This window comes from Chaetodon auriga, chromosome 6 (genome assembly GCF_051107435.1).
Source record: "Chaetodon auriga isolate fChaAug3 chromosome 6, fChaAug3.hap1, whole genome shotgun sequence".
Lineage (NCBI taxonomy): Eukaryota > Metazoa > Chordata > Actinopteri > Chaetodontiformes > Chaetodontidae > Chaetodon > Chaetodon auriga.
This window is the reverse complement of record NC_135079.1, coordinates 14,853,403-14,876,896: the sequence shown is the minus strand read 5'-3', so window position 1 is coordinate 14,876,896 and position 23,494 is coordinate 14,853,403. Positions and strand designations below refer to the sequence as shown.

The 23,494-nt window shown below is 42.3% G+C and overlaps 2 protein-coding genes across 4 annotated transcripts in view; one reads left to right on the top strand and one right to left on the bottom strand.

Annotated features, from left to right (window-relative positions):
• frmd4a (FERM domain containing 4A) overlaps positions 1 to 17,130 on the bottom strand; it is a 102,814-nt gene extending 85,684 nt beyond the window's left edge. Inside the window, exon 1 of the mRNA XM_076732155.1 lies at positions 16,226 to 17,130. Within this exon, the coding sequence (XP_076588270.1) occupies positions 16,226 to 16,270 (45 nt within the window). The 5' untranslated portion in view covers positions 16,271 to 17,130. The remainder of the gene's footprint in view (positions 1 to 16,225) is intronic.
• A 2,606-nt stretch (positions 17,131 to 19,736) lies between these two features.
• Positions 19,737 to 23,356, top strand: LOC143322370 (ankyrin repeat and protein kinase domain-containing protein 1-like). 3 transcript variants are annotated; one of them, XM_076733524.1, is made up of 12 exons: positions 19,737 to 19,857; positions 20,119 to 20,276; positions 20,401 to 20,731; positions 20,826 to 20,974; positions 21,080 to 21,129; positions 21,353 to 21,508; positions 22,005 to 22,087; positions 22,177 to 22,243; positions 22,340 to 22,407; positions 22,718 to 22,763; positions 22,926 to 23,168; positions 23,250 to 23,356. In XM_076733524.1, exons 1-12 carry the CDS (start codon positions 19,855 to 19,857, stop codon positions 23,255 to 23,257), a joined length of 1,362 nt encoding a protein of 453 aa, XP_076589639.1. In that variant the 5' UTR covers positions 19,737 to 19,854; the 3' UTR covers positions 23,258 to 23,356. The 3 variants fall into 3 exon arrangements, with proteins under 3 accessions (XP_076589639.1, XP_076589638.1, XP_076589640.1); XM_076733523.1 differs by having other exon boundaries at positions 20,116 to 20,276; XM_076733525.1 differs by having other exon boundaries at positions 20,082 to 20,276.
• The last annotated feature ends 138 nt before the right edge of the window (positions 23,357 to 23,494 follow it).

Below are 23,494 nucleotides of genomic sequence, written 5' to 3'. Positions count from 1 at the left end.
CAGTGGCAGACCCACGGTACTCTCCTAAATGCAGCCTCATAAATAAACCTAGAGCACCTTTACCCCTCACGATTCCCACAGTGCCTTTTCTCGTTTTTCTCCGAACAATGCTTCATTTGATCCATTTTGGTTTTCGGTTACACTCTCTTTTCTGAGAACTGCTGGCTGAAAATATCTGTCCTGCTTTCGCTCGGTACTCAGTGTGTTTATGACAAAGGTATGTTTTTAGGCAGAACTGTATTTTTTCCAGGGTAGAAATATTGTTTTAGGATGAAACAAGGGTGAAAATGTGCCTTCATTCACCAGGCTGGATGTGCATGCGTCTGGCAAGGCACAGTGACATACAGCCCCATATATCACCATCAGGCATTACTGCTGACAGTGAATATTAACCTGTCAGTGAATTCCACAGACACAAACACATTCACACCAAATACACACCTCGTCCCTGCCCCCAGCCCTTCCCAGGCACTATTAAACCTGCACATAGCCATACATAAAGGAGAGAATGGGTGGACAGGATATAGGGGGTGATAACCATTATAATCACAGGACAATACTGCACAGTGCAGTGCACACTGCAATATGCTGCACATTGCCCTTAAACCCATCCCCAGTGCCTCTGTCTCCCCATCCCCCATCTCCCATTGCCCTCTCCTCACTCCTGTTCCTGTCACCCCAGCTGGACCCCAAAATGAATCCCTTGTGAGTGTTTCCATCACGCCGATGCGAATTGACAACACCTTGGTCAGAGCGTGTTGATTTATCGCTCTAATGCCTTGTAGTTCTGGTTTGATTTGCGTATTCTGCAGTACTTATTTCTTTGTGGTTCATGCAGCCAAACGTAAATCTTACAGTAACAGCATCTGCACTGAGCGAATATATGAGAGCCACATCACGGACAAATGTGAAAATGGTGTGTAATTTTCTCTGGCTGTTTGTGTTTCTACTGAGAGCTGCAATTAGACTGCAAAAAGCAGACGTCCAATGGGCTGAGGTAATTAGCCGCTGCTGAACAGACCGTAACTTGACGGGGAAAACAAAGGAATTAATTGCAATGATTATCAATTAAACTACATCACAGCAAGAAAAGGAGCATTAGAGGTTCTCTTCTTTCTTTTAGCGCCGCTCCAACTCCATGCTCCAACCCGATGTCTTTTTGTCTTTTAATCTGTTGTCCCATCTGCCATCGAGACAGTTCCAATAGTCCGCTGTTTATTTAGGCAGACACCATTTTTGTAGTTTGTTTATTTCATTTACTATTTGATATTCAATCATGAAATTTCATCCAGTGTGTTTTAAAACAAGACCATTTCAAAACTTCCCTGGTCCAGCAACCCAGGTGACCAAAAGCAGGTTGGCAGCCCTGTGGCAAAGCAAACCAGACGGAGAAAGAGACAGAAAGAGAAGAATAAAAACGAAGAGAGAAGTCATATTCATCATTATTCAGCGAATGTGCCCAGGTGTCTGGCTGGGAACAGAGGGACCCATAAGTCAATGTGCGACCCTGTCACAGCATTACAGCTAAATCAATGCCAGTGGAGAGGGAACTGCTGCTGACTCTTACACACCGCACAGGGACTTCTTCTCCATACCGACCAATAGCATCGACTCAGGAGGGAGTTGGAGAGACAAGATGTGTACCTGTTAACAATCACTGTCAATACTGTGGGTGGTCTGATGGAAAACGAGATGTTGTCGTGGGTTTTACACACATTTCAGTCGCCAACATTTATGTTTCATTGTCCTGGAATGGAAAGACAAGGTGTTTAGTGTTTTAGTCAGTATTAACCCAGTCTTCAGTTCTCTATTGCCATCACTTATTTCAGCATCCAAATTAAACCATACAGAGGCAAAAGAACAATCTGTTAAATTAATTTTAACAGATCTATGTGGTGCGTTTCTGTGGGATTAAAGTAGTAAGCCAAGAGGAGTGTTAATTACTGTCTAAATCAATTAACCACATTATCATTATTAAATATTCAAAATCCTCATTCCTGGTGGAGACTTGAGGTAAGCTGCTGTACAGTAGATGGGTTAATCCAGGAATTACTCCAGCAGCGATAGGCCGCAATAGCTAACACATACTGAACATCTGAAGAGGGAAAGAGGTTTGTCCCCGCTCCAGGAGCTTTCAACAACATATTAGCACAATGTACTGCTGTTTGCTGCCGGACTCACGGCCATGGCTGAGATTTACTATGATATATTGGAGTGTGACTACTTCAGCCCATTCCCTGAGCCAAGGGTCCTGGCCATGTTTGAAAGAGCCGGGCTGATTGTTGCCAGAGGGAATTTGTCTGACATCCAATCTAAAGTTCATTAAACAGCAATCCCAGGAAACATGCTGCACATGCACAATGATACGCCCATGCACGTACACACACGCACACACACACACACACAAAGAGAAAATGTCCTTCACCAATATGCACAGATATACATTTGCTATGTGTGGCTGCCCTCATTGGCCTGCAATCATGGAGGTAGTTAAAGGGAGAGAGGGAAAGCCCCTCTTCTCTCACACCTCACCACAGCTCAGAGGGAGGAACATCTTATCTCACTACTGCAGAGAGACAGAGAATTAGAGAGGGAGAGAGATGGATGGTAGCGGGTAATGTGAGCAGGGGTTTGCAGGAGAAGGACATACGGGATTGAGAGAGTGGGCAAGAGAGAGTGGCAGCGACAGAGAGAAAGAGAGAGAGAGAGAGAGAGAGAGAGAGAGAGAGAGAGAGAGAGAGAGAGAGAGAGAGAGAGAGAATATTTAATCAATCTCATTTCCATAACTTTCATCTGCCAAAGACGCAGCCTTTGTGGTCCCACTGATTAGAAATGTGTTGTTTTAGCCAGATTCACACAAAAACATAACCTTCAGACTGACAGCGTTCAACATTTCTCCCACAACAACGCAGCTGACACCAGCTAAGAAGGCAAACGAGGCAGCACTAACGTGAAAACACGTTCTACCCACCGTATACTGTGTGTGTTGACATCTGTACTATAAAATATTTCCCCTCTTTAAATGCACATTTGAGCTCAAAGGAAACGTGAATTGGTTTTATTCATTGTGAGCATGCCTGATGCTATGAAGTCACTCCAGAGTGGTCTCCTAGCAACTGTTGTCAGGGGCAACCCGCAGTCTCTGCAGACAGCACACCAAGCCTTGCAGAGAGGCAGAGAGAGCGAGAGAGAGAGAGACATAGAGAGCATGTTTAAATCACGGGTCTGCTGTGTCTTTTTGGTGTTAACAGCAACACAATCTTTGCTTCCCTAATCCAGATTAATCATCTACTGTCATGTGTCACGACTCATATAATGTCTTGTGAAAAGCCCTCTCCAATCAGAGCCCAGGCTTTGCATGTGTAGCATACTGATTTGGTTTGCAGGCCTACAGAAATCTGACCCATTTCTATATTTGCTGTATACTCACACACATGCCCAAAGCATGGCCAGACACTCACTACTGAATGGACTAGTCCTGTCCTATCACCCACCCACATTCACACACTGCCCTCTACTGCTAAAGCTCAAGAGAACATGCAGGCATATCCTCTATTTGAATATCACCTTAAGAGGATTTGACATGAGAAAAAGGAATATAGAGGATAACAAATCAATTAGCATATTGTTTGGCAAAATGTGATCTTGCTCAATCTCCAGTTGTCATGAATAATGCAAAAATGCATGCAGGGAAGATGCAATAATAAGATAGATAATGAAAACACAGAGTTCAATCTATCGCTCGCTGATAAAATGTAGATTCTCGTCACTAACTGGAATATTAATACAGAAAAACACATTTCTTATTTATCGCATTCATCTCTTTGTTGTCTTGCATCTTTGATCTGACTGTAATTGAATTCTTGTCCAAGGGTCCATAAAACCAGCGTGCATCCATTAACATGTCAATCAGATACTAACCCTTCTCGGAGTGAAATCATTCAATTTCATGATGAGATAATGAAGTCGACAAAATTCAAGGCTGAAAATTGCATGGTAGTGATGGTTAATGGTATTAATTGGCTTTCACTGATACTCACACAGCAGGGTACGGTATGGAGTGTGAATCCTCTCTACTCAAAAAAGCTGCTTCACCACCAGCGCAGCCACCACTGTGACACCTACAGGAACACCTTCAGTCCACGCACAGCGATCTGGCATTAGGACAGAGGTATTACCTTTTTTATACTCTATTTGTCTCACATTAAAGAAATCTACAAGATATTACTTTTATGGCAAAGGGAGGTTTGTTCTTCAGATTTTACATGTTCAGCTATTTTGAAAGTGCGAATGGGGAGGGCAGAGGGGGAGATTAGGATGTGATTAAATCACAGAGAACATAAAGGATTGGACAACAGAAACAAATATTAGCGTGTCCTTAGCGCTTCTTCAGTTCACATAATATTTCATGGTTTCTCTTGGAAAAACTAGACTATGAGAGCAGGTTTCACCAGCAGCAGAAGCCCATGAGGCTGGAAGAAGATAACTTTTGATTCAGTAGGTTTTCACTCTGGACTGGCCTGATAAAAGGATGATGAAAGCAGAAGGGTAAAATGCTCTCTCCTCTCTCATTAGCTACAGCTGAGATAACCTTACGAGCAAGAACTTGACTCCTGATGGCTCAAATGAAGCTGCTCAGTGATGGGGAGCACAGGAAGATTGCAGGTGTATTGGGCGGCTCCTCCTGGAAACGGTGCCTTGAAAAAGCAAGCACGTTCAGTTCCTCATGTACAGGCACAAGATAAGTTTAAAAAAAGCAAGAAAGCAAATATAAGAGGAAAATAACAAATATGAATGCTGTGATTAGTATATATATATAGTTTGGTAAGCTTTGGCATCTTTGTTTGAATCTAATTTGAATAATTTTGAAACAAGACCTGGTAAAAACTGGTGCATAACGAGACGTGGCTATGAAGCAATACTGAAATAAGCTGCTGGCTGCTGTGTCTGCTGGGTAATATATTATGCATCACAGAGGGGATTAGTATGGCTAAGGTCTTGTAATGCTTAAAATCAGCAGCAATCAGTCATCAATCAGTCATATCAGCCAATTAACGGCACCCAGCTGCATTAACTGGGACAAAAAACTTCCTTTAATAGTAACAACCGTGAACTGTGTATACCCTGTGTGTGTGTGTGTGCGCGCGCGCGTGTGTGTGTGTGTGCACGTGTGTGTGGGTGTGTGTACAAATGTGAACAGGCTCATGGGGAGATGCCATTTACAGTGACATGCTGTGGAGAAGCATCTAGCGTTGGCCTTTCTGCTCCCTGACCTGCTCATACCTGCAGGGGTTGCACATTTGAACCAGGCAACTGTGCTCAAACCACGTGAAGACACGTCATTCAAAGGACAAGACACACTGCGCTCCCTGCGACCTCAAGGGATCCAATAAGCCTCACAAATCGAATGAAGCATCATTAAAAGCTCAAATAAGCAGAGTTTACTCTTTCTTATGAAAAGTATCCAACTTTATTTGGATGTGATTCAACAGTCTTCAGCTCCCTCTAGAGGTAAACAAGAGAAGCTACAATAAAGAGTCCACTGCATCCTCCATTCCTCCTCTTCCTCCTGCTGTGTCCTGCCCTTTCATCATCTTCCTTCCGTCACTGCTTCATGGTAAATCATTTGTAAAATATGCATGGTGGTAATATCCCCCCCCGCTCTTCTAAATCCTGTCAAACCTCTGCTATCATGTTTAAAAGTGGAACCGCTTCCACATTTAAAACCACCACTTCTCCTCATATACAGCCACCCAGCACTTGCAGTGATCGTACGCCAATAAATCGCGAGTCCCTTGACATCATTGTTATTGCGACTTCCTGAGTATATCTTGTGTTTTTTTTCTTGTTGTATGTACGTTCATTTGAACAGCTAATAAAACAATCAACAGTCAGTAATGTCAGAGCATTATTTAAGGAAACAGTTTGATAATCACCAAATATCTGAAGTCATTTTTAAGCAAAAATGACACATCTTCTCTAGTGGCTGTTAGTCCAGTGTAATAATTTTCTGGATTTCAGACTGTTTGTCTGACAAACCAAGAAACTGGAAGACGTCACCTTGAACTCTGAGAAACGTTGGACATCTTTCACTTATTTCTGACGTTTTATGGACCAAATGATTAATGATTAAGATTTTTTTAGACACCCACAAACTTTAGGTGCTTTCGATTTGTCTTTTTTTCAGTCTTCACACACTTGTCATGAAGGAATATTCCACTGTGTTTTATTTACAGCTGGAATATAAATAAACTTGAACCTGACAAAGTATTCACTTTGTGAAAAGGTCACTATGATACCTCAAATTAATGCCTCATTAAGTCATGAAGCAGATCATTTCTGCAAATTTTGAGAAAAAACAAACAACTGCATTGCTGTAAGTATATTTTAAGGACTTTGGGGGTAATCATATATCCATTTATCAACCTTTTGTACTGAGCATTAAAGGGAGCTTTAAGGATCTTTTCAAGATGTCTCGCAGTAAGGCAGCTGTTGCTAAGACAACCAAGGTCACGCTTTTGTCGGTGGAAGTGAGAGATCCTACAGAAGAGATGCAAAAAGTCAGTCTCTCAGCTTGCTACTGGTCGTTAGTGGCGATTACGATCAACAATGAACCCGTGTTAAGATAACGGTGTGAAATTTACTGTGACACCATTAACTCTGTGGAAACAGATGAGATAGTAATAGTCTTAAGTGTTATGGTTAGTGTTTCTCAATATTTAGCCAAATGCTAAGCCACATCTATCAAAAACCATGTTGCTTCCTGTTGCAAACAGGATGCTTGCCCTCCTCCTGGTTTTACTGAGTATGCACATGCTTTTTCAGTGAAGCGAAATGAAAACAGCAGGTCATTCACCCCTACTACCATTTGTTACGAGCCAACACGAAATCTCTATTGCAACAGACCAACACCTCCCCACCGACCGCATATCAAAGCAGGTCATTTCAGCTCACCTCTAACTGTAAAGTGGTGCACATTAAATGGTGTAAATTCATCCATGTGCTCTGGTGCTTTCTCTTTGCTTGTGATTCCCACAATGTCTGGCACAGTGGTTCATTTAAAAAACCAGCAAAATATTTTTTCATAAGTATGCACATGCTCAGGTGTGTGTGTGTGTGTGTGTTGTATGTGTGTTTTGGTTGTGTGTGCCTTTGCCAATTAAAATTTTAACAATCAGTTGTTAGAGACTCTCAGATAATCCTGATGGACAGGGGAACGCTGGTGCAAGAGAGGGTGAAGATTACAACAAAGCCCCTCTCTCTATCGCTCAAGTTGATCAAAAAAACCAAAAAAAAAACAAGTTTATTTTTGTTTGTTCTGGAAATCTTGAATATATTACACGTGCAAAGGGGATTCACTGCGGTCACATCAGCTCTCCCTGCCTGTCTATCACATAAGTGCTGCTAACAAGGCAGCTCTTCATTATGACAAGGACCAGCTCTCTGTTAACTCACTCCATATGGAGCACAATCAGCCCCACTGGGACCTGTGTCAACCAGAGTGTGAACCGTCAGACACGGGCACACTATAAGACGATACACAAAATGATCCACACCCATACACACGTGCTTATATTCACAGCAACAGACACACACAAAGGGAAGAGAAAGTGAACTCGGAAGCAAATAGAGATTGGTCTTTCCACTCAGACATCTGCTCAGTCCCAGAGACAGATGGCGAGCCAATCAGACCGCCTGGTGCCTCTGCTACTCTCCGCCTCCCATGCCACCCTTCCGCCCCTCCCCTAAACCTGCATCCTGGCACACATGACAGGTGGCATCTTGCAAATGTGCCACCGCTGTTGCCCCGGAAAATAATTTATGTATTCATTACATTAAAACAAGCATGCGGCAAAGACCAAATATATGAATCCAGTCCAACCCGCTTTAACTTCTTTTTCATTGCCAAAAGTCACAGCAGATTCACACTGATCAAAGGCATGAGATACGATCCGTAACCAGTGACAAAAAGCAGCAGACAGCGTGCACTAAATGACCTCTCCTCCGCTGGTAAATGCGTACTGCATCCAGAGGTCTGCCTCAGATTCGGCTATGATTGATTAAACTGGAACACACTGAGCTTATTGTGTTTTGATGCCGCAACAGCGAGCAGAAAGCCCTCATTTATCTACCCTGAAAGGTTTATTTCCACGGCAGCTTGACCTTCTAAAGGGGACAGCCGTCAGATAAATGTCACATGTGCGCTTTGCTGTGGGCTATATCCTGCAAGCCACCTGAAATAAGATGGGGGTCTCTTAAAGCTGGTGTAGGAATTCCATCTAGACATTTTGCTCATTCTGAAAGCACTGACTGACTGCACCATAGAGTAGGTCATGTGTGCGTATATGGGTAGTGTGTAAACGTAGGAGTGTGCGTGGGCGAGAAGGAAATAAAGATGCAGCTCTGTCTCAGGCTGCTGTTCAATCAATGAAATGACCTCTATCTTACAGTGAATGCACACACACAGCTCCCACAAGCCCACATGTTCGCACAAACTCACACACTGCACCAACCCGAGAATCGCATAATTAGCCAGCCGTGTTTCATCTGAGCAACTTCAGTGCATGTCGGTGCACCAGCAGAGGTAGCTGGAACAGAGATGGAGAGCCCTAATAAACATCAGGACGAGGGTAGAGAAACAGAGCACCGGGATGCACTGGCAGACTTTGATGAGCATCTGCCCGCGTTCACATGCTGGGTCACGTCCTGCTCGTTAATGGCTGTTTCATTAACCCCTTCCTCACGTCACCTTCGCAAGCTAAGCTCAGTTGATGACCTGGCTCACCACTGGTCTACCATTAGACGCACAAGGAGTGCTGCCATACTCCACTGAGACCCTGCTGCATACATCAATATGCAGGAGGGGATGCACTGTGTACACACACAGTACACACTGAAAACACTTCACACCTGAGACCCTCCCCTGGCTGCACACACACAAATGACCACAGCTGAGCGAGCAGATACTCTGGTGAAGTCAATTAGAAATGAGGCGTCCTCACCTCTGCAGCTCATCAATAGTCCTTAAACAGGCTGCAATGTAAACAGCTCAGGAAATTAATGGTATGCCGTGGTCTCACACACACACTCTCACTCACACACACACACCAACCCTTATACATTTATGCATGTGGTGAGAGGTGAGAACCATTTCTCTCGCTTGCGCTTCCTCTTGGTTACTCTCTTTTTCTCTCACTTACATGTTTTCTCTTCCTCTCATGCAGAAAAAAGTGAAATTCTCAGCAAACTGGCACATCAAAAACAAATAAACATCATGTTTAACATAATGTGATAAAACATTTCAAAGAGGTTACATCTAAATCCAGCTCTGCAGCAGCAGTTGTTGATGATGTCCCTCTGATCTTAGACAGGCCAATCGATACTGTGATCATAGACAGCTTTCAGAGGTGGACACCAGAGAATCAAAGCTCAAATCAATATCAAACCTCAGCTGTGTCCATGACTTTGTGGACTCAGCAAATGGTTTTGCATTCAACCTTGAAGCAACTAATTACGTAATAACATCGAGATAACAACATAAACTTTATTAACCGACGGTTTTACTGTCACATTAATTCAAATGACGACATTTAATCAAAGTGTTCATTCATGACAAGGAATAACAAAGAATTATCACTTGTCCATTTAAGCTCATAGTATTAGTTTAATGGTTTGGTTCCATGTCAATTCTCTCACCAAAGCTTGTTTCCAGCACATTAATCAAATAAATCCACTGAATGCTACCTGTCTGGCAGCTAATGGCAGACACAGCTAGTTGCTAGCTAACGTTAGCCGCTGACGAGAGTCGAGCAGTTAGGAAGCTACAGACGCAGATTACTCAGGATGTGAAGGAGACCAAACCAGAGCTAAAAGGCGAATAAATATTAGACTTACATTTTTCAGGTGGTCAGAAGCACCACTCATGTATGAAGATAATTTAAAGTTCCTCCATGTTTGCTAGATGTTCGCCATCACGTTAGTAATAACCCTTAACAACTTTATGAGGCGCTAACAGCACGGCTGTCAGAGAGCGCTCCTCTGCCCCCTGGTGGCCAAAAATATTTACGTCGATGAAAGATGAAAAAAATTGGCACTTATTTCAGGCTTGCTGCTGTTTTTGGGTTTGAGACCGACACTTGTCATTTCGAGAGTCTAACTATAAGTGAAACACAACTTTTTTTCGGGTCATTTATTATTTAAAAAAAGAGAAAGATTCTGTGACTTTCACCTCAAGTACTGAAACTAAACAACATCCAGCATCAATTTAATGAATTTGTCTTCAAGAAATGCAGAATTTTCTAATAAAGAAATGCAAAATTTTGATCTTGGTAGTTGCAGTGTTTTTATATCATAAGCTTTCCTGTCTTGCATGTATTAAATATTTCAGAGCTTTTGGTAATTATGCAATGCTTCCTTCTTATTTTGTGTACACTGAAATTTTAAATTTTGCTTGCCTCACGCAGCAGCCTTGATTTGTGTTGTGGGCATAGCCCCTCCAAAAACACTCCAACTTTTTATTATTAACATTTATCTCACAACACAGCACCAACAGTAAAGTGGATTAAATAATATTGATAATTTCATTGTCATAACAGGAGATTGAGCATACCGAATATGATTTTTCTCTGTTTTAAAGTCAGTGTTTCTTCCCCCCCACATCAACTGCAGAGTGTTAACTAGCTGACATCAGCAGAACCAGCTCCTAACATCACTCAAGCATGACTGCTCTGCAGTCACACTGCAGCTTTAGAAATAACAGAAAAATTATGACTTAGCTTTTTCATGTCTTATAGAGAAAGTAGCACTGGACAAATAAACAACAAAGGGAAGCGGAGAGCAAGAACAGTTCAGTAGTATGACAAGAACATAAAGTGGCACTTACAGTGAGACCTTTAAAAAAAACGCAGTCATGAAATGCCATCTGTGCCTCTGCTTCTCATTTATGCTAATCACCCATAAGAGGTAGGAATCTATGCAGGATATAAATTGGTCCAGAAGGAGAGGCTTGACAATACTCTCAGTTCTGGAAGTGAAGGTGTGTGTGTGTGTGTGTGTGTGTGTGTGTGTGTGTGTGTGAGTGTGTGTGAGTGTGTGTGCACGTGATGCACATGGTTCTGTCTGTGTATTTTGGGCAGATTTAAAAGTGAGTGAGTATTTGATGGTGCTACTGAAAGATTATGAGATGTGAGTGACTGACTATGTGCATGCTCCAACAAGATGCACCAAAGGTATCAAAGAGTCCTTTGTACAGTTACACACACACACACACACACACACACACACACACACACACACACACAATGTTATCTGCTTCTCCTCCTCCGCCATGGTTACAGGGCAGTAATCAATTATCTCAGTATGATGTCATTCTGCTAACCCTCCCCCATACTGTTCAGCCCTCCTCCATTTGTACCCTGGCTGCTCTATCATGGTGTGCATCAGATCAAGAGTGGAAAAAAAAAAAAATAAGAATCACCAAACACTGATAATAACCCATGTTTCATTATTTGGATTACTATATGGATATTCCAGGTTTTTATCGACACAAGCTAATACACATTGTAGTTTAGTCACACACACAAATACACACAGAGAGACACACACATGCACACACACACACACACACACACACTCAGTACATCACGTCATAGAGCAGTGATTTGATTACTGCAGAATGAATCCTCTGGTTTGATCACACTGAGTCATCTGGTCTCCATGCTCAGTGACAGGATAATTGAATGAGAGACAGTAATGAAGAGACATGGACGCCAACATGAAGGCCAGCGTAAGGTCTTTGTTTTTAGGTTGCCTCTCTCTTCAGTGTAGGTTCATTGCTGGATGCTTGCCCATGTATTAATAACACCTCCATTATCGGGCTATCAACATGACTTCACACCAGGCAGAGTGGAGGCCACACACTTGCCACTTCATAGACGTGGTGATTGTTTTGACAAGTGCGCAATGATGTCACCTACCTCAACAGAGCTTTTTTCATGCAGGAAACAGACAAAAGACCTCTAACACGTATGCTGCTGCATCGCTGAGGAGCAGTGAAGCCGTGAACTGCAGTCCTCTCACTGTATGCAGAGCAGAACCCTCCAGCAAAATGAAGATAATCCACTTAGCTTCTGTGTGTGTCAAGATACCAACTTGCCCTGGTTTCTCTCAGCTGTACTTGCAGGGCCCAGTGTAACAGATAGCAAAATGCATATTGATCAACTCCGCTTGCATATGGAAAAAGACGACCACTCTGACAGAACAAGAGATCCACCAAAATAAAACAAGATAAGCCAGAGCTGAACACTGAGATAAACTGTGTTCCCATTTTTTGACAGCCTCATCCCCTTCCCTAATTATAAGCATGTGACACTTTATCAGCATGTGTTGAATTTATAATAAATCCTGGATTAGCTGCACCAAATGAAAAAAAAAAAAAAACAGGACAAAAACAAAGCTGTTGTTTGAGATGTTGTTTTATTTAGTCTGTAATCATCGCTGTTATTTATTACCTACATGCTCATCAAATCAAAAGGTACAGATTTAAATCAGCTCTTTATAGAACCCACATTTAATTAGGTTTTATTGGCATTTAGTTTTGTGCTTCAAGTTACCCCACAGGGTATATCCATCTTGAAGATAGCTTAGAGCTCCTCTTCTCAAGAGCCCTCAAGAGCAGAGCTAATCAGCTCAGGGACGAACATGGCAGCAAAGACTGTAGCTGCTCCAGTTCTGATTTATGAAAGGAAAGCTACAATCAAGAGCATGGACATTAGTTTGAGGCACAAAGAGAAAGACTTGTATGCAATCACACAAGTCCACCATCAAAGGAGGTTCCAGTCTTGTAAAGTTGCCACTTAGGGAGGGGAAAAAAAATACATGTATACGTACCTGTAGCCCAATGCTAACAAATAATTGGAATTACCATTACTGTGTCAGAGGAAATTTGCATTGTGACCACGATAACCACAATTTTCAAGTTCACTTTCATATGTGTTAATTTTAAGTCTCACTTTTGTGCTGTGAGCAGTGGCCTAACATCTTATTTCCTTATGGCACTACTTTGATGGGCAGGAACAGCTCAATGCAGCAGTTTACTTGAAAATGATTTTATTGACCTCTTTTATATGCAGTAAAGCAATGACACTGTTGAAATAAAACTCAGAAAGACTGGCTCACATGTGATGTGCACTGCTTTTGGAAATATGGCTCATGATATGCAGTTTCTAGAAGTGTTGGATTCCACTGTTTCCCATGGTCGAGTATTAAAAAAAGCAAACACAAATAAGTAAATCCAATAAAACTGTAATATTGAATCACAATGCATATCAAAATGGCATATAAAAATCATGATAGTATTGAACAGGGAGATTGTTGTCACAGCCCTGGTTGTCACACATTCCACTTCAGGAGAAGCATAAAGCCGGGAGACATGTCAAAACCCAGTGATGGAGATCTCAGCAGTAAAGCTATGGCATGCCCCACTGAGGTCAAATGATTCCATCTCATTTGTGACCTATTCTGATATCAGATGACAGCGTGTCTGTTCGTGTCTTGGCTGGAGACAGACTTGTTATCGATCAACCTTCACTAAAACAGAAACCCACCAAACCAGGCATAAGAAGAGATGCTGTGTCTGTTCATGTAGATACAACTGGCATGAAATCCTCTATATGTTGGTTATGTCTATATATATCTATATGAACATGCCTGTATTTGATTACTTAATCTTCAATAAAGATTAAGTGCATTTTTATAAAAGAATGTAATTCCCTTAAGACTCCTTTATCAATTTCTCCCCCCACTCATACTATTACATTGATTTAATCTATTCGCAACAATATGAGGATACCGATCATAGCTCTCATACAATAGTCTCCCCCTCTTGGCCCAGTCTCTCTGACAGAGACTATTCGCTTTTATAGCATGAGCCAGTCTAAGTCTGGGCCAATCACATTAGTTCCAGACCAATAAACCCCAGAGGAGAACTAAAGCACACTTTACTGTATTTATTTGTTTGTATCAGCCATAATGGGTGCATGGCAGAAAACAAGAAAATTTAATTTTTCCTGTTTGTGGCAACTGAATAAAGTCTCTCTCTCTCTCTCTCTCTCTCTCTCTCTCTCTCAATCTGTCTTTCTAGCTATATAAATGATTTGTTTGTCATATGTTTGATGCTGGTTATTTGTTGTGCTGTCAATGCATATTATGCTTATTAAAGCAGCTCCTGTGATTAGATAATCACTTATTCACCTGAAATATTAATACACACAGAGGCAGGAAGCATGATCAATATTAATCTTGGCTCACCCACAAACACAAGTACACACACGCACGCACAAAATACACACACACACACAAATGCAGTGCATAAACCCCCATTAATAATTAAGATAGGTTCAAGCTCTGAACATGTCAGCGTGAATACAAATGCCTTGGATTTTCTGAACAAATCACTGAGCTCTGAAATGAGTTATCTGGCGTCAATAGATGTTCAGCATGTATATATTTAAAGGAAAAGTCGACACAGAACAGATTTAAGTCATGTTATTCCTTAGCCTGGTGAGCTTAACAGCCATGAATAAACTCCTGCTAAAGAAAACACCAAAAGAGCTAATGGTGTCCATAACAGAGCGTGATGCTCATTGCTAACTGGCAAAGTGCAGCTCTGAATGCTGAGACAATTGCAGATGTGGGGCTATAATGGGAAATGGAACAGTGACAGTGAAAAGTTGTGACAGTAAGCCAGTTTGCCTGTGCGAGCTGGATTTGACAGCAGGGTCTATGACAGCTGTGACAGTAAGAGCACTTGTAAGGGAACGCCCTCTATGCTAATGCTATTTGCTAAGGCAGAGGCAGTGTAAAATGAGTCAGGGGACACGAACTGTCTCCCAGCAATATGAGAGGATGTTCCACAGATAAACCCACTCTTGCAGCCGTGCCACACAAGGCCAAAAAAAAGAAGAAAAAAACCCCCCCTCAAGGTGAGTCTATTTTGGTGGGACCAGTCCTAAAGGTGGAAATATCTGTTGTAGTGTGCTACTCTCTGAGGAGACAAAGCCCAGTTCCACTTCCATCCCATTTTCTTTTCCCCTTCGCATCCTGTGCTCATCACTCACACTTCCTTTTCCACCTTCCTCCCTGTGCCCTGTCCATCATCTCACACACTTTTCTCCCACCCTGCTCCTTTTACTCTCATGTGGGGTGCATGGCCTATCGCCATAGTAACAGACAGCCATGACAGGTGGAGATAGCAGGTAGTGCGGTGATGCGTGACTCCCCTTGGGACTGCAGAATGCCAACACTATAGAATGAGAATGAGCAGAACAGGCTCTCTTGTACAAAGTCATCCTGTGTGTGGGGTGTACATTCAATCCATTGAAGCTTGTCATAAGAGGAGTCCACGCTTTATCTGTATTCTACACATGCAGCAAAGCCACACGGCCATTGTCTCACTGTGCTGCTGGACAGAGGGGAGAGAGGAGTTCAATGGATTTAAGCATGTTTCTGTTTCATTGCTCTCTATGGCCAGATCTCAACCGGGGTGAGCCAAGCCAATCTGTTTCATGTCAGTGAGAGACTGGATTCTACACTAACAAGATCCTACAAAATCCTCTGCTGCGGGCTGCGGAAATACTGTTTTCTCTACAATGTGTAATTAAATTGATTTGCTCTTGAAGACGGGAAATGATGGCACGCTGATCTCTCTCAAACACACTCATAAAATCACACACAGAGCAATTCCCTTTAGCAACTTATTCACATGCACCACAGGCACATGATTCATGTTACTCACACCAACATAGCAAGATATATTAAATGACTTTCATCTACAGCGTGCACAGCCACCATGTTCAGCACCGCATCCCCCATGCCTGCAATAGTCTGTGACGGATTTGTCCCACACTTGACCACTGCAGTAGCTGAACACGTGGAGGAGTTAGACAAAAGCGAGAGTTTTCTGAGTTGGATGCAAAAGACACACATTTTTTTTTAGTCCGGAAAACAGCTCCTGAGCCTCACTGGGAAGTTGGAAGATTTTAGGCTTGTAGTAAAGAGGAGGAGCAAACAAGCATGATCTCTTCTAATGAGGTGACAGCTCACCTCCTGCTGCATGGGCATTTGACATGCGGAGAGAGTGATGAGAAAAAGGCACAGCAGAAATGAAAGAAGAAACAAAGACAGACAGTAGACAGCGCCGGAAATACTATACCCCTCCGAGACTTACCATGAGCAAACACACGGCTGATTCGGGCATGAGTTGGACAGCCATGATGGGATCCTCCTATAGCTTCTCGTGAAAAGGAAACGTCTGCAATTTCCTGAAGGGACTCTCTTCGTTATCCTCTTCCTTGTTCCTCTCCTTCTGAGCCTTCACTCAGGAAGCACGCTCACCTCAGTGTCAGTGTCCAGTTGAAGTCCTTTGACTGCCCCCCCCTCTCTGTATGTCCTGAACCACCTCTGTCTCTCAGTCAGTGCTGCAGACAGCCTCTGGTCTGTGATTGTAATGCCACAGTCCCTGGAGAGCCTGTGACTCCCCAGTCTCTCTGCGACTCTTCAGACTGAGTGAAAAGCAACCCTCCTTCTTCCAGTTCTTTGATCTGAGAGCAGAGCAGACCTCCCCCCCACTCCTCCTTTCACTTTTAAAACACTCCCTGCAGACCCCACACCCACCACCCCCAAACCCCTGTGACTGGAGTGCCTCTTGCTAAATGCTCCCCTCCCTCTGTTGCTGCCTTCTGCCTCCCTTTTTGCAGTCTACTCTCCTCACAACACAAAGCACATCCAGGCGTGCATGTGGGGTTTTTGAGTCTTTCTCCGGGGGCCGTCCTGTCGCTGCTCCAGAGGGTGTAACCTGCAACCGTGATGCTCCCCAGTCTGAAGCACTCCTCCACTGTGATGGGAAAGATAGATGCTCACCTCACCTCTCCACTCAGAGATCCAGCGCAGAGATAGAGAGAGAGAGAGATCCCCTTTAGACTTATAGCCCCTGCCTCATATATCATCAGCATGAGACAAGGGCAGAGAGTGAAGCAAATAAAGGAGAGTATAATGGACAGTTTCCAAAGGACAGGGGATGAGCTAAAAAGCAGCCAGGAGGAGAGAGATGTGGTGGAGAGAGCAGGCACTGGTGAGAGAGGTCCACGCCGTGCTGAGCGTAAATGAAGGTGGGTGGAGAAGAGGGAGGGGAGAGAGCAATGGAAATGCAGCGAGCAGGAGCAGACCGCGCCTATCGATGCCGGCTGAAGCAGCAAGGCAGCATGGGATGTGAGTAAATACACCTCACCTCACTTAATCATGCATGTGTGAATGTGTGATTACGCACATATGATTTAGATCCGTGGTAGCTGTCGTGTTCACAGACACCTGTGCTCCAGACTGTGATTTTTTTTTTTTTTTTTTTTTTTTTTTTTTACAGCAGTGTAGGGCATTAATCATTTAGACAGAAAACAGTGTCGGCGTGGCTTTTGTCTTGTGTGTGCATAAGAGAGCATCAGATAAAGAGAAGTAATGAGAGAGAGATACAAGTAGGAAGTTCAGAAATCATGTAATCATACAATTGATGAATGCTACAACCTGGATAAAAGCGAGCAGTACAATCCGGATCATCACCAGGTCAGCTTTGAATAGTGTGAAACATGCTCTCTTATACAAAGTCATGCACAGTAAACAGAACTGTGCAGCTCAATTTGTTGATTTGTCAGAAAACAAACTGCTATTACAGAGACTTAGCTCTGAATTGGTTGAGGAATTATCGATCCCAAAGAACTCAGTGTGTCTCTGAGGAAACTTTACTTAAGCCTCACTACACATAAACAAAGGTGTCTCACAGGGATCTATTTTAGCCCCTGTTGTATTTTCTATTTCCATTAAAGACTGAGGTCATGGAATAAATCCAGCTGAGATACACATGTACATGCATGGTACAGTCTTTTATATGGTGACACCCTCTTTGAGTCAACTCACAGAGCTCACTGCAGCTTTCACTGTTAAAATTAAAACTGATCCTCATTTCAAAAAACACCTTAGAAGGTGCAAATATAGAAAGAGTCACTTCCTACAAATATGCAGGCGTATGGCTCGATGAAAAGTTGGCTTTTTATGTGCATATTGATAATCTACTAAAAAAAACTACTACTAAAACTACTAAAAAGGGCCAGAAAGAAAACTGTTCCAAGCTCATTTCTATCTGTGTCAGACTATGATAATGTGATTTACATGCATGCAACTTCATCCCTACTTAAAAAGCTGGATGCTGCATATCATGCTGCATGACGTTTTGTAACAAGTGCAGGCTCCCCATTACATTAGGACAGTCCTCTCTGCACCACAGCTGAAAAACACACATGTTGCTATTTATGGCCAATACGCTGTTGGGTAAATATCTCAAAGCTTTCATCCTTTCACACCAGCAACTACAGCACAAGATCTACCAATCAGATTCTTTCAGGCGAAATGTTCCCAGGGTGCACCCAGAACTTGGTGAAACAGATTTCTCTTTTCATGGAGAGAACTGAAAAATATCATCACCTTAGAGGCACTCCCTTCTTTGAATACCTTTAAATGTCAGACCGCCCTAAGGGAAACATGTCACTGTTTTACATAATCCTTGACTTGGGTGTCTGTTGTGGACATTGTTGGTATGGCCCGTATGCCTCTCTACTTACACTGTTTCCCTTGTGTTGCTTTTTTGTGTTTACATTCTAACATTTTTTTTTTTCATGTGCAACTGCTTATGCTATTGTTTTCACCAGGACTTCCTGGAGGATGAGATGAGCACAGAAAAAGAAGAGTCAGGAGGGCAGGTAAGCAAAAGGTGTCAAAAAAATGAGATTTTGTGGAGGGTCGTTATCCCGCAGATGAACCCATGATTTGACAAATACTGGGTTGAAAGGCCGGTGCTTATATACTGTGGTAGCGGGTGAGGCTTGATTGTCTGATTGTGACTAGGTGTGCTCAGAAGAGGAGGAGCTCAGACAAGCCTTGCCAGCAATGCCCTGCAGAGAAACATACTCACACACAACAGACAGACAGAAGACAGAGGGAGAGGGAAACACAAAGACGCAATGGGAAAAGGAGAGGAAAACTGCAGATCTCCATTTTGTTGAATATACTTTTACTGATTTGCTGGCTTAATAAGAGATCACATGCTTATTCTTCATCCGTGCTAAGGCTCACGAGTAACGACTAATATAAATGATGCAGTCTCAGAAATCTCTGACACAGAGAAAAGCTTTTTTTTTCCTAACCACACTGCCACCCTGTTCATTCTGCCCTTCATCACTTCCTCTCAGTGCAAGCCTGCAACCACTCAAGTATTTTAAGGAAGTAAAAAAAAATGTGTCACAGCATTTTTATAGCCACTATAAAAATAGTAATAAAATTAAAAAAAAGGTTCCGGTTTTGCACTGGCACTTGATTTCACCACAGAAAAACTCAATCGCGATTAAAAGTTTAATGCTGTTTGTCATTTAAGGCCTTTTTATATCATTGTCTCCTCTGGCTGTGATATGAGCAGCCATATATATATATAAATAAAATTCCAGTCAAACTTTGTGGTTAAAAGTGTTTTAATTCAGCTTTTCCACAATTACATTTATTTTGATACTTAATTTTCTGTTATGCCATCAGAAAATGTGACCCAAACTATTTTCAACTTACTACCATTTATACAGTCAGGTCAGATGTTGCCCAACTCAGGCTCTCTTCAGTTTAAGCTCCTCCCCTCAGCCACAGCTTCAGGCTGCCTAGACACCAGGGGCAGGAAACTGCAACTTGTATCGTCTTGTTTTGCCACAGCTTCGGTACAAACTAATTCTTGAATCTTTTTCTGAGGGACAACACACGAGACGATACATGGTGAGTCGAATCCAGCTGTTTGATAATGTAAGAGGAATAAAATATGAGGGGAATGTTAGTGGAAAATGTTTAGCTGTATCTTTACAGGCAGAAACTTGCTCTTGCTCTAATGAATGTAAAAGCAAGGACACCGTGTAAGCAATCATCAGAATGTAGTGTACAAAGGTAAATAGCTAAGCAGTCACTGAGCCACTTTATGATGCTTTTTCTTACTATTATTTCAGTGACTGAGATTACAGTTGTTCTACTTGACTTCAGCAGGAGATGGCACTGCTGAGCCACAAGAGTGAGCCAGTTGGTAATGAAAGCTTGGATAAATGGGAGTCAGTCGGCTGTGGGGGATTTGGTCATGTCTACAAGGCCAGGCACAAGGACTGGGGGTTTGATGTGGCCATTAAGATACTTCGTGATGGTGTCTGGTAACAGTATAAATTTCTGCAATTTTTTCTGTGGCTGTCCGGAGCAGGACTTAATTGAATGATTAAACTTATGTGTCCTCTGCTCTCTGTCCATGCCTTTCACCAATCCCTTACCTCACTCCAGCCTCTTTGCGCCTAAAGAGAAAGCGCTGTGTGAAGAGGCTGATCACATGGAAAAGGCTTCCTGTGAGTTTGTGCTGAGGGTTTATGGAATTTATCTGGGATGTCCGCCAGCTGTTGGATCGCCCCTGCAACAGGGAATAGTGATGGAGTTCATGGGGAGAGGATCTGTTCAGTCCCTAATGAATGACCTGTCTGGCCCTCCACCATGGCCCCTGGCCTTCCGCTTGGTCCATCAAGTGGCTCTTGGCATGAACTTCCTCCATTCAAGGAACCTTATGCACCACGACCTAAAGCCAAGTAATGTATTGCTGAATGATGACCTCAACGCCAAGGTAGCCCACCACCAAGCTCCACTATGATGTTTACATTAAATATGAGGCTGACTTATTGTTTGTTTGATGTAATGCTTCCTTTCTTACACTGCAGCTAGCAGACTTTGGTCTGTCCAGGGTCTCCAGCAGCGCTTTGAACAGCAACACAGAAAAAAAAGGACAGTTTGGAGGCTCATACAAGTACATGCCTCCCGAGGCTTTTGAGACATCATATGAACCTGTCCGTGCTTTTGACAGATACAGGTTGACATTAATAACAAAACCTCATCAATAAGAAAACCACTGAATATGATAAAACCTTGAACAGCATGTTACTTAAAAACTCATCTCCTCTTCTGTCTTGATCAGCTATGGTATCCTGCTCTGGTCCATTGTTACCGGTAAAGAGCCCTATCCAGGTATGTACAGACCATTTTCCACCCCCCTCTATGCCATTCAGGTCTCGAGTCTTTCATTCAGTGAAATCACATCCATCTATCCTTCCAGTTTGTTTGATCTCATTTGTATTATTTTATCACATTTCAACTAATCTAAGCAGTGGTTCATTGTGAACTGGACACATACTGCATATACTGTACAATGTATATGTATATTTCTCACATCATACCACATGTATTGTAGCTGCTGATTACAGTCTTGTGGCCCTGAAAATCCCTTTGGGGGACAGACCCTCCTGTGAGGAAATTGACCAGATGAAGGTAGACGGGTTGAAAGAGCTGGTCGACCTCATGAAGACATGCTGGGAAGAGAATCCCACCAAGAGGCCTACCTTTAAAGGTATTTGTTATGCTCACCGTCACCTAATGAGAACATTTCCTACTCTGAACGACAAGCATACACCACCGCTCAACAGTTTAGAACCACCTGTTATATTGATGTTTTGCTTCTTCTCTTCAACAATGGCTACTACCATAAATGTATTCCTTACATTTGAAATTGTTGTGGCCTGAAATGATTAAATCATTAAAACTTGTATGATATGACATGGGAAAACTGTTGTGACCATTTCCCCCAAATTCCAAACAAATAATTTGTTTTCCAGTACAGAAAAGTGTAAATGACTCTAGATCACTGAACCACAAAAGCTCTTGTGACAGACACACAGACACTTCTGTATGCTTAAGTCAAATGAGCTTAGAAGCCTTTTGTAGACTAGCTTGACACTTGATACCTGAATTCACTGTGAAGGCGCTGTTCATCCATGCTCACTGTAATTTACATACCCTATGTACATTCACTGTGTATTTAAAATGAGGCCTGGCTGCTGTTTCAGAGTGCCTTGAAGTCACCGAGAATGTGCTCTCAAAGCACAGGAAGGGAATCCCTGACGCCGTCCATCAAGTCTTGACCAGACTGGTACATCTTATGAATTTCATTTTAGAAATTAGATATGGTGCTCTGGTACTTAAACATGATGATAACATTTTCTCCTTGTTTGACTGCAGGAGTCACCAACCATTAATCAACATTCAAAAACAAGTGTGGCATTCAAGTTTCCTGTTCAGACACCAGGTAGGCTGTCTGGTCCGGATTGTGGGTTGGGTGAGTCTCACTAAGGTCTTTCTTTACTTTGCACAATAAAGCACAATGGTTCTTCCTCTTTTTCAGAACAGCCCAGGTCAACTGATATGGTGGATTATGTCAGATTTACACAAACTGGAAGGTCTTCAGTACAGGTATGCCAAATGCACTTTGACCGTTGCCCCACAAGCAGATGAAAACAAATTAAGTCGCTTTATTTAGTCAGGTAGTCTCAATTAGATCGAGAGAGTCTTGACAACCAAAACATGTAGTCTACAGTCAATTTGTCAGGGGACTGTTTTGTATCAATAATTGAAATTCATATTATTTTCAGTGTTTTATTATCATACTACACTAAATGCCTACATTTTGAAAGGGATTCTGAAACAGTGTATAATACATTTAGCAGTGCACTGGTATAATAAATGGCACAATGTGAGCTGAAAAAGTTTCTTTTGCCAACAGGGTTCTGACAGTGTTTCTCCTAGAAAAATGAGTGATGCAGATAAAGGTGAGTATTGTCTTGAAATTGAGTCGAAGTTCTTTTTTATTAACGTTTCCTATTAATAAATACATTTTTATTATCAAAAGAACTCAAAAGAGCATCATATTGGACAGCCACATTAATAACTGAATTATGCTTTCCGTACATGTCATCTATATTTCAAAACAGCAAAGTTCATTGATGACAACAGGGCAGTGTTGATTCAAAGTGTTTCCGAGGTGATGGCAATTGCAGAGGAACTTGGAGACATGGTCCACGGTGAAACCTACTCAGTGATTGAAGCGAAAGAGACAAGCCAGGAGAGAATGAGAGTGCTTTATCAGAGGACATTTCGTCCGGGCGGGGTGATGGTCAAGGCAGCATTCTACGACGCCCTCAAAATACATCAGCCCAGTCTAATGGAGAGGCTCGGTAGGATCTGACATAGAATACTCAAGTAGTAGTTTAATCTATGCGTTATTCAAATTTTTAATTTCACTCTTTTTCCCTCAGGTGGCTGATCCTGGGTCGACTGGAGCATTCTTGTTTTAAGGACAGAGACTTTCCCTGCCTCTCTCTCTTTTGTTCATTTGTATATATTGAATTTCTTGATATTTGACTACACTGTATTTTTTTTATCAGTAATGAATTTTTAGTAGAGTATATTTTTAATAAACATTTTTTCAGAAAGAAAGAAACTTTTTTTTTTATTTTACAGAGTAACCTGGTGTGTTGTTTAGGGGTCATGGCTTAATTAT